The sequence below is a fragment of the Microcebus murinus genome, chromosome 2 (assembly GCF_040939455.1).
Source record: "Microcebus murinus isolate Inina chromosome 2, M.murinus_Inina_mat1.0, whole genome shotgun sequence".
Taxonomy (NCBI): Eukaryota; Metazoa; Chordata; class Mammalia; order Primates; family Cheirogaleidae; genus Microcebus; species Microcebus murinus.
Genome location: NC_134105.1, coordinates 34,469,786 through 34,485,389, shown reverse-complemented (window position 1 = coordinate 34,485,389; position 15,604 = coordinate 34,469,786). Strand labels below are relative to the sequence as shown.

The following is a 15,604-nucleotide window of genomic DNA, read 5'->3' as shown; positions in this document are numbered from 1 at the left end:
TAATTATTCATCTGGGAAATCCAAGTAAAAACAACAATGAGATACCAGTATATACCCACTAAAATGGCTCAAATGTATAAGTCTGTCCATAATAAGCATTGGTATTGATATGGGCCAGATAGAACTCTCAACATCACTGGTGGGACTATATAAAATGGTATAACCATTTTGGAAAATTATGTGGCAGTCTTTTACAAACTTAAACATACACTTATCATTTACCATTTGATGGGGTAGGGGTGGTATGAAATCTAAGTTTGGCTCTTTTACTTTTTAAAAGATTAAAAGTATTTTAGTCAAAAGAATTTCCATACACTAGATAGTATTAAAAAGTGACAGTGCAATAAAATATAAGGAAATTAAAGCAAGAAAATGGAAAAAGTAGGTTTGCATTAGGTATTAGTTTTCTATTGTATAACAAATTACCTCAAACAAAACAGTGCCATGGCGTTAGCCTAGCTCACAGCAACCTCAAACTCCCCGGCTCAAGCGATCCTCCTGCCTTCAGCCTCCTGAAGTAGCTGGGACTACACGTATGCACCACCATGTCGGGCTAATTTTTTCTATTTTTAGTTGTTTGGCTAATTTCTTTCTATATATAGTAGAGATGGGGTCTCGCTCTTGCTCAGGCTGGTCTTGAACTCCTGAATTCAAGTGATCCTCCCTCCCCGGCCTCCCAAAGTGCTAGGATTATAGGCGTGAGCCACTGCGCCCAGCTTCATGGTTCATTTTTAAATCTGTATACTGCTTTAAGAATATTTTTGGCCAATTCCAATTTCTACTGCCACAGCAGAGCAAACGTCCTTTACATAGAAATTAATTTTTTTTAAATTTAAGAAATAAAATAACTCAACGAGTCTGTTTCATTTGGCATCATGTCAAAAAAACATAATTTTAAACAAAACTTTGATTATAATGTAGTGATTTTGCTGAAATAAAGCCAAAAAAGTACATCTTAATTATTTATAAATTTGTCTTTATTGCTCACTCAAGCAGATGAACACCTACATATGTGCAGTATTAATTCAACTGTCATCTTTGCTATTTTGCCGATTTTCAATCATATAAAAATTGATAATGAAACTAGTTGTAACATCTGCCTCATTCCATCATAAATGAATTTTTTTTCTTTAATCTTTAAATGTTTTCATTTTACATTTGGATGAGAACTATGACTTTTTTTAATTGCCTGTTAAACAGTTTTGGAAGTCTTCCACCAAAACACCCCATGGATTCACCTGACAGAGTCACATCAGAGACGTACAACTCAGGTGGGCTGCCCAGGCACATCAGTTCTTGGCTGCCATAAGTAAATCTGAAGGGGCAATCTGAAGTTGGCTCACAGAAATAAATCTGCAGTTTACTGAATCTCCACTTTTCTAATTTTAATTTTCGTCTGTATAACTGGGTTTTGTTTGACATTTGTTTATGACTAAGTTACTCCCACTGGTGGCAGCAATGACTGAGACACTGATTTTATGGTCTGACCAATCCCAGGTATATACCTAAGAAAATGAAAACATATTCCCATTAAAAACTTACATATGAACAAGCATAGTAGCTTTATTCATAATATCCCCAAACTGGAAACAACTCAAATGTCCATCAAACACATAGCAGTATAATCACAAAAGGAAATACTAAGCATTAAAAGGACAGGAGTACTAAAACATTGAAGGAGTCAGATACAAAAGAATAGATAGATACTCCATGATTTTCATTTATATGAAATTTTACCAAAGGCAAAACTAATCTATGGTGCCAAAAAAGCATGGAGTCAAGAGGTAGAAGATGGGATTGACTGCAAAACTACACAAGGAATATTTGGGGATAATAAAAATATTCTACGTAAAATTCTGGTGATAGTTACATGGGAGGTATATGTATGTGTCAAAATTCATCAAACAAAACTTTTTGAGGACCCCAAACAGTTTATTCCTACAGGCCATAACTATCAATGATCACTGAATTAGAAACAGAAACCAAGCTCAGGCACAGTGGCTCACGCCTGTAATCCCAGCACTTTGAGAGGCCAAGGCAGGAGGATCACTTCAGACTAGGAGTTCAAGAGCAGCCTGAGCAACATAGCAAGAACCTGTTACTACAAAAAATTAAAAAAATTAGCTGGGCATGGTGGTGCACACCTGTAGTCCTAGCTACTTGGTAGGCTGAGGCAGGAGGATCACTTGAGCCCAGGAGTTTGAGGGTTCCATGAGCTATGATGACGCCACTGCACTCTAGCCTGGGCAACAGAGCGAGACCCTGTCTCCCCACCAAAAAAAAAAAAAAAAGAAAAAAGAAAAAGAAAAGAAATTTAAACTGAGACATTAAAAAAAATGTTTATTGAATACTATCTTCATTTGAAGATAGTATTTAAAAATGCATTGCACGTTAATAACACCTTCTTAGTATTATTATAAAATTAATTCTGATCTTGAAGACCCCCTAAGACCTGTCCTCCAGTAAAGCATAAGTTTGTTTCAAAATACAAAGACTAATGAAGGACAAAATGTGGAATGTGAATTATGTTTGACGTAATTTACAATACCCCAGTCTGAAAATCTATGAACTGGTTAAAATCTTAGCAAAGTCTGCTCAATTTTGGCAAGTCAATCTCCTTGGTTTACTGTTTGCTGCCTTCAGCTACAATATTAAAGGTTATTCTTTTCTCTGTGTAATATGCCTAGACAGCAAATATTTTGTGTCTTGCTGGAAATGTTTTCTGTGCTTTATGCTGATTTATTATGTCCTTAGTTATTTAAGAAGACAAAAAATGTACAGTTCCTCATGAAAAGCTATGGTTATTGAAAATTGTGTTACATTCTATGTTTATTTTTTAATGTTTTATCATCATTTTCATTAAATAAGTAACCAGGTACTACTTCTCAAGCACCAACAATCCTATAATCTTAAGTGTTTCCATTAACAACTCTTTGAAGGTCTGCCTTCCCCAAATCAGATCCTAAATATAGATTATAATAAAATAAAACTTTCAATATATTTTTTTTAATTATTTTTTTTTATTTTGGCATATTATGGGGGTACAGATTTTAAGGTTTCAATAAATGCCCATTTCCCCCCCTCCCCCCAAAAGTCTGAGTCTCCATCATGACCATCCCCCAGATGGTGCACATCTCACTCACTATGTATGTATATACCCGCCCCCCTCCCCCCTCCCACCTGCCCAATACCCTATTACTGTAGCACCTATGTGTCCACTTAGGTGCTACTCAGTTAATACCAGTTTGCTGGAGAATATATCTGGTGCTTGTTTTTCCATTCTTGGGATACTTCACTTAGTAGTATGGGTTCCAGCTCTAACCAGGAAAATATAAGGTGTGCTATATCACCATTGTTTCTTAGAGCTGAATAGTACTCCATGGTGTACATATACCACATTTTATTAATCCATTCTTTGATTGATTTTCAATATATTTTTAACATCTAAAACTATCTCTGAGATATCCCAGAGCATCCCTGGAAAAAACACAAAAATATGTTTTCATTTTTTTAGAGAGGTGCTAAAATAACTAGGTGTACTTGATATTTTGTTATTAATGAATTTCATGGGAATAGTTGTCTAATCAGAAGAGACGCTCAGCCTTCCTTAGGTTAAATTTGTACTGTTAATCTAGATTTCAGTTTCTTGAGCAAAAAAAAAAAAGAAGAAGAAGAAAAAATTTGTACTGTTAATATACTGTTATAATATGCTGTTAATATAAATATTCTGGAAATTGTATGGTTGATGGGAGGTTCTGAGACATTTGTCAATGCCCTCATTATCTATAGTATGTTTCTGTTTATAAGTCCTGACAGTGCTTTGCAGATTTAAGGACAATAGTTTAGTGTTTTCGGCCTTAATTTCAGTTATTATCTAAAATATTTAGTAACAATCTTATTATAAAAATTTGAATCTAGTTTCTTCTGGGTCAGTGGAGTTTTAGAAAAATACAGATGTCTAAGACTTACTCCAGACACACTGAGTATATATATTCTTAGTATGTTCTTGGTATGTGTAACATACCACTAGATTATTATATGCTATACATCAAGATTTTTTTCTCCTGTAAAAATGATGTTCACCCACATTTTATAAATCAGATATAACATTCATGGTCTTCTTTGAAAAAACTCTTAGAGACATTTTGCTAAAGCTTTTTGGACTGGCTTTATTATTCTAATTTTGCATGCCTCAGAAACAACTTAATTCTCTTGTTAGTTGCTTTACTCTTATTATATAAATTTTTAACAGGATTTTCATATTTAAAAATTATTAGTAATAAATTAACCACAGGCATTTTAAGCCCCTGTCATCTACAAACAGACTCAATTTTATTCTAACACTTGTCTGAAGGCTCTGCAATCAACTAGAAGCCAGAGTCTATATCTTCAACAAAGAAGGACTGTCTCAGAGCTCCACGGAAAAGGACCATAGTAAGTATTTAAAAACTACTGACACATCAAAGAATAGACTCTTGGACATGGCTTCCAACGGCATCACTTGGAAAACTGGACAACTTCCAGATCATTCCAGTGGACTGAGTTAGAATTTACAGAACTTTTTTTAGTCGAGAAGCAGACTACTAACCTAAGACCCAGTGAAATGAGAACCACACAGGAGTGAATGAACAGATGAGGGATGATTGTAGTTATTTGTTTGAAAGACTGTTCTAATTTTCATTTTCTAAATATATAAGAGAATCCATTCTCTTCCTCCTTAAGCTATCTATAAGCCTTAACAATTTAGTAAATTTTGCTCTTATAAAATAAGATACTTCTAAATCACATCTGATTCCACTGACCTTCTCACCAACCCAGAATTGAGAAAGTCTTACTGAGTCTCTTTATTTTTTAAGGCAATAGTTAATTTGTATAGGCTTAATAAGAATCTGTTCTCTGCTTTACCAGAACACAATTGTAAAAAATGGTTGTGCAGCCAATGGCTTGCCTGAAATGTCACATTTGAATGATTATGCTCATTTTATGAGGAATAACAAGGCACTTTTAAGGAACTATGGTTGACTATATGGAGACAATACTTCCAACCCCCCCTAAGAAAACTGGCCTGATACCTGCCTTTACAGGGTCCAGCCATACAGATGGTAAGAAAGATCACCTCCTAGCAGGCCCTTAGGATATTCTGGGGACCTTGAAAAGAGAGGAATTCACCCAAAATTATAGGTACCACAGGTGAAATCTGATGGAAAGTTTCTTAGGCTTGACTTTGTAGCCTCAAAATACAAATAACTAAGGCCATTAAGTCCAATCTGAGATTCTTTGCAAAGTAAACTTAAGAAGGCCTTGTGATAAATTACCATTCTTGCTATACTATGCAAATAATCAAGCCAGACCTAATGAGACCAACCTTGTTTTATAATTGAAAATGTTTGAGATTATTTTACACTTGATCTTAGCCAAAAAGCTAAGAAGCAATGTGAGATTATTTTAGATGAAAAGTTTAGAGACTATACGGAAATATGGAAAAAGCAAAACATGGGGAGAGGGGGGAGATTACTGAGTACTTCCGATGGAAAACTATGTATTATTTAGGGAATATTCTTCTGGTTTATTTGGTTCTAGTCTTTTATTGCCTTTGAGCTATTTTACAACTCTGTTAAGTAATAGATAACTGATGCCAATGCAAAATTCTTGTCTACACACATGCCAATAAATCCTGTATAGTGGAGATTCAACTGATTTCCCTTCTCCCCATAAAAAATTCAATTTTATAACCATTAGTAAATTCATTTCAACATTCCTTTATTCCATATAGATTTGTGCTTCTTTCACTTCTTTAAACTGGCTGTTATATACACCAGGTTCCCTTATTAATAATAAGTTAACATGTGCCTACTTTTAAAAAAATCAATACCTTTACACATATATTTTAAATTTGTTATTATGAAACTATATTTCCAGAGGTAGGAAGATACAACACATTTATTTTATTTTACAATTTGTTAGCTCTATTTAAAACTACAGAACATTTATACCTTTATTTGTGACAAACCATACCCACTTTTGGAACAGGCCCATATGGTTGCCTACTATGTGTTAAACTCTATTCTAGGCCCAGGGAATCAAGTGCTATACCACACAACATGGTCCGGACCTCATAGAGCTTACCATCTAATGTGGACTGAACTGTGTCTCCCCAAAAATTCATATGTTGAAGCCTTAACCCCCAACTTGACTATATTTGGAAATAGGGTCTTTAGGAAGTAATTATAGTTAAATGAGGTCACACAGGTGGGGCTTTAATCCTGCAGGGCTAGTGGCTTTAGAAGATGACGACAGAGAATCAACCCCTCCACCCATAGGCACATGTACCAAGGAAAGGCCATATGAGCAACACAGCAAGAAGGCCACTGTCTGCCTGCCAGAAAGAAAGCCCTTACCAGACACTGCCCATGTTGGCACCTTGATCTCAGACTTCTAGCCTCCAGAACTATGAGAAACAATTCTGTTGTTTAAGCCACTCAGCCTGTGGTATTTGGTTATGGCTGCCTGAGCAGACTAACACACCATGCAAGGGGAGAAGACAGACAAATAATTCTTTATTTACAATTGATGTAAGAGCTATAAAGGAAAGTACAGAGTTTAATGAAAGTATGTTCTGAGAAACCCAACTTAGTCTAGGTATGTGCATGGTCAGAAAAGCCTTTCGTAAGACAGAAAAATGTAAGCTGAGACTTGAAAGATAAGCAGGAACTGGACTGGTATAGACGGGGGAAAGAACATGCCAGGCACAGGGAACATACTGTGTAAAACATGGAAATGAAGACAGGAGCCAGATTGTGCAGATTATCAGGTGTGATCCTAAGAGTAATAAAAAATTCATTTAAGAAGTTTAAACATCTAATAATCAAATCTGCACTTTAAAAAGCTTTTCCTGGCTGTTACGTAATGGATGAACAGACTAGGGGTGACCAATCCTAGACAAAGAACTGCTGGCCAGTTAGGTTATAGCAGGAACAGCGGCAACAGATTACAAAGGCTGGCACTATGTGGACATGCCAGTTGCAGAAGAAGGAAAGGGAAAGGGAATGGGGAAGGGCAAGGGCAAGGGTGGAAAGAGAGAAAAGAGAGAGAAAGAAAAGAAAGAGAGAAAGAAAGAAAAGAAAGAGAGGGAGGGAGGGAGGGAGGGAGGGAGGGAGGAGGAAGGAAGGAAGGAAGGAAGGAAGGAAGGAAGGAAGGAAGGAAGGAAGGAAGGAAGGAAGGAAGGAAGGAAGGAAGGAAGGAAGGAAGGAAGGAAGGAAGGAAGGAAGGAAGGAAATTAAGAGATATTTGAGAGGAATAATATATAAGACTTACAAGTGTAAGAAAGAGCAAGGCAACAAGAATAAGTTTTCTATCTTGAGGAAGTGGTACCATTTAATAAGCTACAAGAATAAGAGGGGAGCCAGTTATTGAGAAAGAAAATGACTTTAGTTTCATAGATGCTAAAGTTGATTATGTCTGAAATGCCCAAGTAAATTACAGTGACTTGACAGCTGCAAGGTCTAGAGATGTAAATGTGGGAATAATGGGCATAATAATAGCTACTATCAACCTAACTGTAACAAAAACGGGCTCTTAGGAATGTCAGTTTCTGTGTCCACACATTCTCAGCTCACCAACAACCATGTCCATTTTCAAACAACAAAATTTCTGTAAGGAAATTAGTGATAACTATGGCTCCATCCCTAGCAAGCTCTGCCAAGTGCTGCCTTCCAACCAGACCCATAGAGAACCTATGCTATGTGAGATCATCTGCTACATAACACCAATTTTTAAAAGACAGACTCTTAAATGTAAAACAAAGCTATCACTCTAGATTTCATTGTCTTTAAAGGTACCAAAATTTCCAATTTTCCAAGTCCCACAGAAAAACTAAAGCCCCATATCATATACCAATGATACTTCACAAAGGGTTTACTATGTGTATGTAGCAGGTGGTATCTCTTTTTAGCACATTTTCCAGAAGCACTGGTCCAGGTATCGAGTTGCATCAGAGTGGGAAAGTACATGACACTGCATCAGTTTCACAGGAGCAGAGGTTGACACGTCACATCCTTGAGCCCCAGGAACTCCTCCCTGTCCACTGCCTAGTACTGTGATACCAGACATTTACTTTCATCCAGCATCTTGTATCCAAGTCAACTTCCCATATGAATACGTTGACAATGCAAAAAGATAACTATTCCCCAGGGCTCTAAGAATAAAGGCACACGATACCAACACACACCTCACCCCATGACAGGTGCTGCTGTTACCTCTTCACTCCTACAGTCCATTCTTTACCTCCACTGACTACTCGTAGCCTCTAAGAAACAAAGCAAGACATTTCATGAAAGACAAAAAGTACCTTACGTTGCAGTTGGTATTAGGAACACTTGACTTTCAGGGTAAGTAGAGATGCAAACATGATTTACACACCAAGCTCCCAAATGTAGGGCATAGTTATTGGTGCTGAAATTCACAGACAAAAGAAACAATCCTGTCTGAAAAGAATTGCTAAAAAGAGGCCCCCTCCACAGCGGTGGACAAGAAAAACCATTCAGTGCTATTTCCATTATGAAAAAGCAAAATACAATACTCCTCTAGCTTGAGTAAACAAAAATAACTTTAAAACTTCAAAATCTTTGTCCACAGACATGTAAACTTTGAACAAAAAGTTATCAAATCCCTTAAGGGATATTCTAAACTAGATTTTTAAATGCATGTTTTAAAATACCCAAATAAGTTTAGATATGAAATAGCTTTCTAAAACTGAAAATGATTTAATTTCAGGAAGTGGCATCTAAAATAAATGGTACGCGCCAGGCCAAAAGAACTTTCATATCCAACTTGCCCTGACAAAGCCCTTATCATGGGCAAGGATGATGCTCTCATTCCTCATATTAGAATTCAGTAGCTGTCTTCCCTAATTTGACTACGTCGCTATATGTACATCAATATCATTCATTCCACACTCCTATTCTCTACTCAAATTTCATCTTAATGAGAAAATTAATTCCTGAACAATACAATTTAAAATTTAAAATCTCAACCTTTACCCTATAAAAACATACATACTCGTTATCTCTTATCTGGCTTTACTTTTCATCATAGCATTCAGTACAATATGACATACTATAATATATACATTTTTGTTTGTCTAAAACAGAATGGAAACTCCATGAGTGCAGAGATTTTGCTTTATTCACTACTTTATTTCCAGTATCTAGAATAACTGCACATAACTGGAACAGAATAAATATAGTATGATGGATGCACAGATGAATTGATTTGAGTGAATAAAAAAGTCAATGGAAGCAAAAAGACAAAATACAATAACTAAATTTACCAAACAACACCTAGAAAGCGGTACTACCAAGACTCAAACCCAGGTCTGCCTGACTTTCAAGCCCAACTTCTTCATTTCTATGCTACATATGCACTTACCAATTTGGAGACACTGGGGAAATTACTTACTGGGTGGAAGAATGTACACTTTGTCTAGAAATCTATGAGTTCCTGTCCATTTTAATATAACTACCATATTACCCGGAAAAACAGAACAGCATAATAATAAGAGCCTCTAAAATTACTTGTCTTCATTCATTTTATATCACTCAGCTACTTTCAAAATTATGCTCAGTGAATAAACTGAAACTAACTCTCCAAGGACAAGAATACCAAACTAGCTGAAAACTCCAAATTCCTCTGTGCCCAAAAAGTATATGAGAAGTATGGCAAAGGAGATGGGCCTTTATACCTGGAACGGGCATGCCATAGCACCTGCTCTTGTGAGAGCCACTCTGAATAAGAGGCAAACAGGTACACAACTACAATACAATACCCCTCTCTTTCTGACCAAGACTTAGAGGACAATTATAAAAACTTCTTAAACTTTCCAAACTAGGCTACAAGGACAAGAAACAATGGGGCAAATGGGAAGTTACTCATTTTATCAAAATCAGTTTCTCTACACTTACTATAAACTTTATATTAATTAAACTTATTCAAACACATATGTTTTCTGGTTCTTACCTTTCTGGCCTCTTTATACAAATGCTAAGCAGTACTTTGCCTCCTACTGCATACTCCATGCAAAGATTTGCCCAGCTCTATGTAGAAAAGGTACCATGAAACTTCAATTATTTGGGGAGATGATTAAGCATAGAGATCAGGTAGCCAATCCCCTCATTTTACAGGTATGGCAATTCGGGTCCAGAAATGGTAGTTCTTTTTTGTTGTTGTTATTGTTCAGACAGAGTCTCACTCTGTTGCCCTGAGTAGACTGCAGTGGTGTCTTTGTAGTTCACTGCAACCTCCAACTCCAAGTGATCCTGCCTCAACCTCCCAAGTAGCTAGGACTATAGGCATGCACCACAATGTCCGGCTGATGTTTTTCTTCTTGGTAGAGACAGGGTCTCACTCTTGCTCAGGCTGGTTTCAAACTCCTGAGCTCAAGTGATCCTCCTGCCTCAGCCTCATGGAGTGCTAGGATAATAGGTGTGAGCCACCCTGCCCAGCCAGAAATGGTAGTTCTGTTTAAAGCCACCCACAACTTGTTAGTGACAAAGCCTAGATTAGTATCCATGTTTCTACACTTCCTTCCAGAACAAAACTTTTTCTACTCCTTCAATTTTAGAGATAAGAAAAGATACTGTTTATATTGAAGAACTTCTGGCTTAAGTGTAAGCTCTCCAAAATAGAAGAATTTATCTAGTTGAATCTTATAACCTCAGAACTTAGACCAGTGCCCAATACACAGTAGGTTTTAGTGTGTATTACTGAGTGATCAATTGTTTAAATATGAGTTATTTTACCAAAAAGAAAGAGAAAGCGTATTTCTGATCCTTATTAATTAAACATTTTTAAGGCAGTTAGAGTAGGCCTAACTTTAAATACCACTAAAATGACCAAAATATTCTTCTGGTATCAAATAAAAATAAGGATATTTCTCCTTCGCCTTCTTCACAGCAACTCCATTCATTGGAGACATATATTTCTGGAAGAAGTTAACTGTTTCAGGCCTTAATTTATTTCACTTAAGTTTAAGAAAAGGCAAATCTCTGAGAGCTTCCAAATAGAGGGAACCAAAAGAAAAAAGAGTGGCAAAAGTAGCAGAAAAATGACCAAGTATAAATATTTGCTGAATATGATACTGAAAAGTCACTCCCTTTCAGTTATGTGTGCCAACTTGGAGTATCATACCACTAAGTCCTGGTGGTGCCTTTGCCTGGTTTATGGAAAGCTCAGAACATTTGTGAAGCTAGGAATGAGAGCCAATGCCATAAGTAAATGTAAAGTAAAAAAAAAAATATGGCTCTTAAATAATAGAATCTATCCAAATTTAAACCAATATAAGAATTCTAAAAATAATACATCTTAAAATTAAACTGTAAATAATGAAGCATTATCACATATATTAAGTGATCCTGCTAACAGCTTTGATAAGAAGGAAAAGTATAATGATCTTCATTTTATAGATAAGGCAACTGAAGTTTAAGGAGATGAAGTGATCTGTCTAGGTTTACAAACCTAGTTAAATAACATGTCTCAAATGGAACCTTAGGACTTTTCTAACTCATAATTTGAGTTAGAAGTCTCTTTATAGGCCGGGCGAGGTGGCTCACACCTGTAATCCTAACACTCTGGGAGGCCAAGGCGGGCGGATTGCTGGAGGTCAGGAGTTTGACACCAGCCTAAGCAAGAGCAAGACCCCGTCTCTACTATAAACAGAAAGAAATTAATTGGCCAACTAATATATATAGAAAAAAAATTAGCCGGGCATGGTGGCGCATGCCTGCAGTCCCAGCTACTCAGGAGGCTGAGGCAGGAGGATCGCTTGAGTCCAGGAGTTTGAGGTTGCTGTGAGCTAGGCTGACACGCCACGGCACTCACTCTAGCCTGGGCAACAAAGCGAGATTCTGTCTCAAAAAAAAAAAAAAAAAAGAAGTCTCTTTATATTAAACCACAATAAGCTTTCATAAACAAGCCAAAAAGTCTTCACAAAAATCTCAGAGGACAATTTAATCACTAGAGCCTTTTCACAAAACAAAATCCTAAAATAGAAAGTAACAGAAAGAATTATTATATGTTTCATACATTTTAAAAATGTATATGATATGTACATAGTATTTAATAAATAAATATGAATACTATTGTGTCCTCCTCCTTAATTATATCCCATGTTTCTTCAATGAAGAGTTTCAAAACCATTGTTTTATCACAGCTCTATGTTCCCCAAATTTGGCTTTACTAGTAAATCAGGGTAAGTGCAGGTGTGGTGTAGGTATATAAAACACAGGTTCTTGGGCTCCAACACAGAGATTCCAATTCAGGAAGTTCATACTCTGCATTTTAACAAGCATCCCAGGTGATTCTGATTGGCCAAATTTCTAATAGCACCCGAAAAGAATTCTTAGAGAAAAAGCTGTCCAAGAAAATATAAGAAATTATACTCTTATTAGGGACAAGAGCTAATAACCTCCCCTTACCCTGAAGCCAGTGAGGGAGGGAGAACAAGGTTGGGCCCAATTCAACCTAGTCTCCAAACTTGGCCTAACTTGTCAGAAAAGGTAGTCTCCCCTTAGCACCACATTACAGGGTAAGTGTAAATGCAAAGAGGTTTTTTTTTTGTCTTTATTTTTTATTTTTTAGCTGCATCGTTCAGGAAGCAAAGAGTTTTAATTTGGATATTCTTATCTTCTTAGCTTAAGTCCTAAGATTTATTTGTGTTTTGGGGATTTACTGAATTTTAGTAAATCCCCAAACACAAGTATAAGATTGTGATGTAAATTTAGGTGGCAGCTTTTCCAAAATGCTAGGCAAAAATTGAGACAGGGAAAGGGACTTGGAGTGGGGAGGTGCAGAGAAGAGGGGAAGGTCTGACCTAGTGGGAGAAGTCAGCTGGTCCACTGGCTTCCATGGCCCAGATAGGAGTGCACAGAAAAAAAAAAAAATTCTTGAATGGCATTCTTCCAAGTAATATTTTTTTTTTTTTTTTTTTTTTTTTTTGAGACAGAGTCTCACTTTCTTGCCTAGGCTAGAGTGAGTGCCGTGGCGTCAGCCTAGCTCACAGCAACCTCAAACTCCTGGGCTCAAGCGATCCTCCTGCCTCAGCCTCCCGAGTAGCTGGGACTACAGGCACGAGCCACCATGCCCGGCTGATTTATATTAGTTGGCCAATTAATTTCTTTCTATTTTTATGGTAGAGACGGGGTCTCGCTCAGGCTGGTTTTGAACTCCTGACCTTGAGCAATCCACCCGCCTCAGCCTCCCAGAGTGCTAGGATTACAGGCGTGAGCCACCTCGCCCGGCTTCCAAGTAGTATTGAAAACAGTTCCAAAGAGATTCCTAAGCAGGAGATCATTATCATAATGGTAATAATCATCTACTTACAAACTGCCTCTTCTTGGAAGGCTCAACTCTTTCTGAAAAACAAAACATACACAAGTTAGGCAGAAGAATCCATCTGAGTCCTGTCTGGCTAAATGTTCTAGATCTACAGCAATAATTTTAATAACAGCAAAGACTAAGCATTTCTAAATGATAATCTTTTCTTTATTTCTTAAATTTTAGTGAAATAAACATCAGTCAGGTTAACTATTACCTTTTATTCTTCCTTCCTAAAAAGAATGTCTCAAAGAATACTTGCAACACTTTTCCCACTAGATGGAACCATCTCCCCAGTGTAGACTACAGGCACTCTCTGGGCCAGCCATTAAGTGCTGATGAATCATAAAGGACTCACATCATCAGGGGCAGGGATACAAAATGAATGAAATAGAAATTTTTTTTTTTCAGGGGGGATAATTAGAAAATATTTTAGACAAGGAAGTATAAAAAGTAAAAAAAAAAAAAGTATAGAAAATAATATAACAAAGAGATGACTACCTACACCATTGCCATGAGAAGTAACTGTCATAATAAAAATTGGGGCCCCTGTAACCTTCTTTCCAAATGAATCTAGGCCCACCTCCCACCGGTCCTCACTTAACAACTATTCTTAATTTGTTATTTATCTTTTTCATATGTATCTTTATATTTTATTATATATTCATAAATAATTATTAGTATTGTTTTAAATTATAAATACATGGTTTCATATATATATTCATCTGCTGATGTGAGTCAACATCATGAAAATTGGGAGATATATATTTCATTTTAGTTCATTAATCTTTAGACAGTAGTCAAGTCTAGGCAGGGCGCGGTGGCTCATGCCTGTAATCCTAGCTCTCTGGGAGGCCGAGGTGGGCGGATTGCTCGAGGTCAGGAGTTCAAAACCAGCCTGAGCAAGAGCAAGACCCCGTCTCTACTATAAATAGAAAGAAATTAATTGGCCAACTGATATATATATATATAAAAAATTAGCCGGGCATGGTGGCGCATGCCTGTAGTCCCAGCTACTCGGGAGGCTGAGGCAGAAGGATCGCTTGAGCCCAGGAGTTTGAGGTTGCTGTGAGCTAGGCTGACGCCACGGCACTCACTCTAGCCTAGGCAACGAAGCAAGACTCTGTCTCAAAAAAAAAAAAAAAGAAAGAAAAGAAAAAAAGTAGTCAAGTCTATGTATTTATCTATTCTCTACTAAATGGAAATTTAATTTTCTTTGAGTCAGAATCTCACTTGGTCGCCCATGCTAGAGTGCAGCAGTGTCATCACAGCTTGCTACAGCCTCAAACTCCTGGGCTCAAGCAATCCTCCTACCTCAGCCTCCCGAGTAGCTGGGACTACAGGTATGCAACATGATGCCTAGCTAATTTTTCTATCTTTTTTTTTTTTTTTTTAGTAGAGATGCTTGCTCAGGCTGGTCTCAAACTCCTGAACTCAAGCAATCCTCCTGCCTTGGCCTCCTAGAGTGCTTGGATTACAAGCATGAGCCACCTCGCACAGCCAGAAATTTAATTTTCTTTCCATGTTTTTCTTCTCCATCAAAACAATGCCCTATAAACATTCTTGTACTTATTTCCTAGTGCACATGTACAAAGCGTTCTTGGAAATATACACTTAGATGTGGATCTGCTGAGTCATAAAGTGTCAGATATTCCAAACTGCTTCCCAAAAATTAGGTACCAAGTTACCCTCCTTCTCCAACATTTTGTAAGTTTTCCTTTATTTAATACCATTTACTAACTGGTCGTAAGAAGACCATTATGCCCAATACAAACACCTCCTCAGCTCTGGTAACAAACGAACCTGCTGGAATGCACAAAAATTTGCCCTTGCCATGTAGCAAATTTACCACTACTATCATTCTAGGCATTACGGTATTTTACTACCACTTATTGACACTTAAGTATGAGTCTATCTGGAGGTCAGGAGCCAAGGGTAAACCCAGAATACATGTAGGGATGGTATTCCTATGTAATTCTAACATATTTGACTCTTCTTGACCATTTGCTTGTTCTATCAAATTTCCATGGCATCACCTTCAGAATAGGTTACATGACAGAGTATTTACATTATACAATTAAGAAATGTGCGAAAGAGCCCAAAATTTGAAGTTCAGAAAACTAGGTTCATGTCATGGCTCAATAATATGTAACTGAGTGACCTGGGATCTTACCTACCTCAAAGGCTTAGATACAGTGGTTGTAAAGGTGAAATAAAATAATGCATATGAAAGTAT

The 15,604-nt window shown here is 37.0% G+C and overlaps 1 protein-coding gene across 8 annotated transcripts in view; it reads right to left on the bottom strand.

Annotated features, from left to right (window-relative positions):
• The window catches only part of MAST2 (microtubule associated serine/threonine kinase 2), a 200,525-nt gene that overhangs the window by 99,330 nt on the left and 85,591 nt on the right, over window positions 1–15,604 (bottom strand). For all 8 annotated transcript variants that reach the window (XM_012776047.3, XM_075997883.1, XM_075997864.1 and 5 more), the window contains one exon: window positions 13,375–13,406. In XM_012776047.3, coding sequence (XP_012631501.2) covers window positions 13,375–13,406 — 32 coding nt within the window. The remainder of the gene's footprint in view (window positions 1–13,374; window positions 13,407–15,604) is intronic.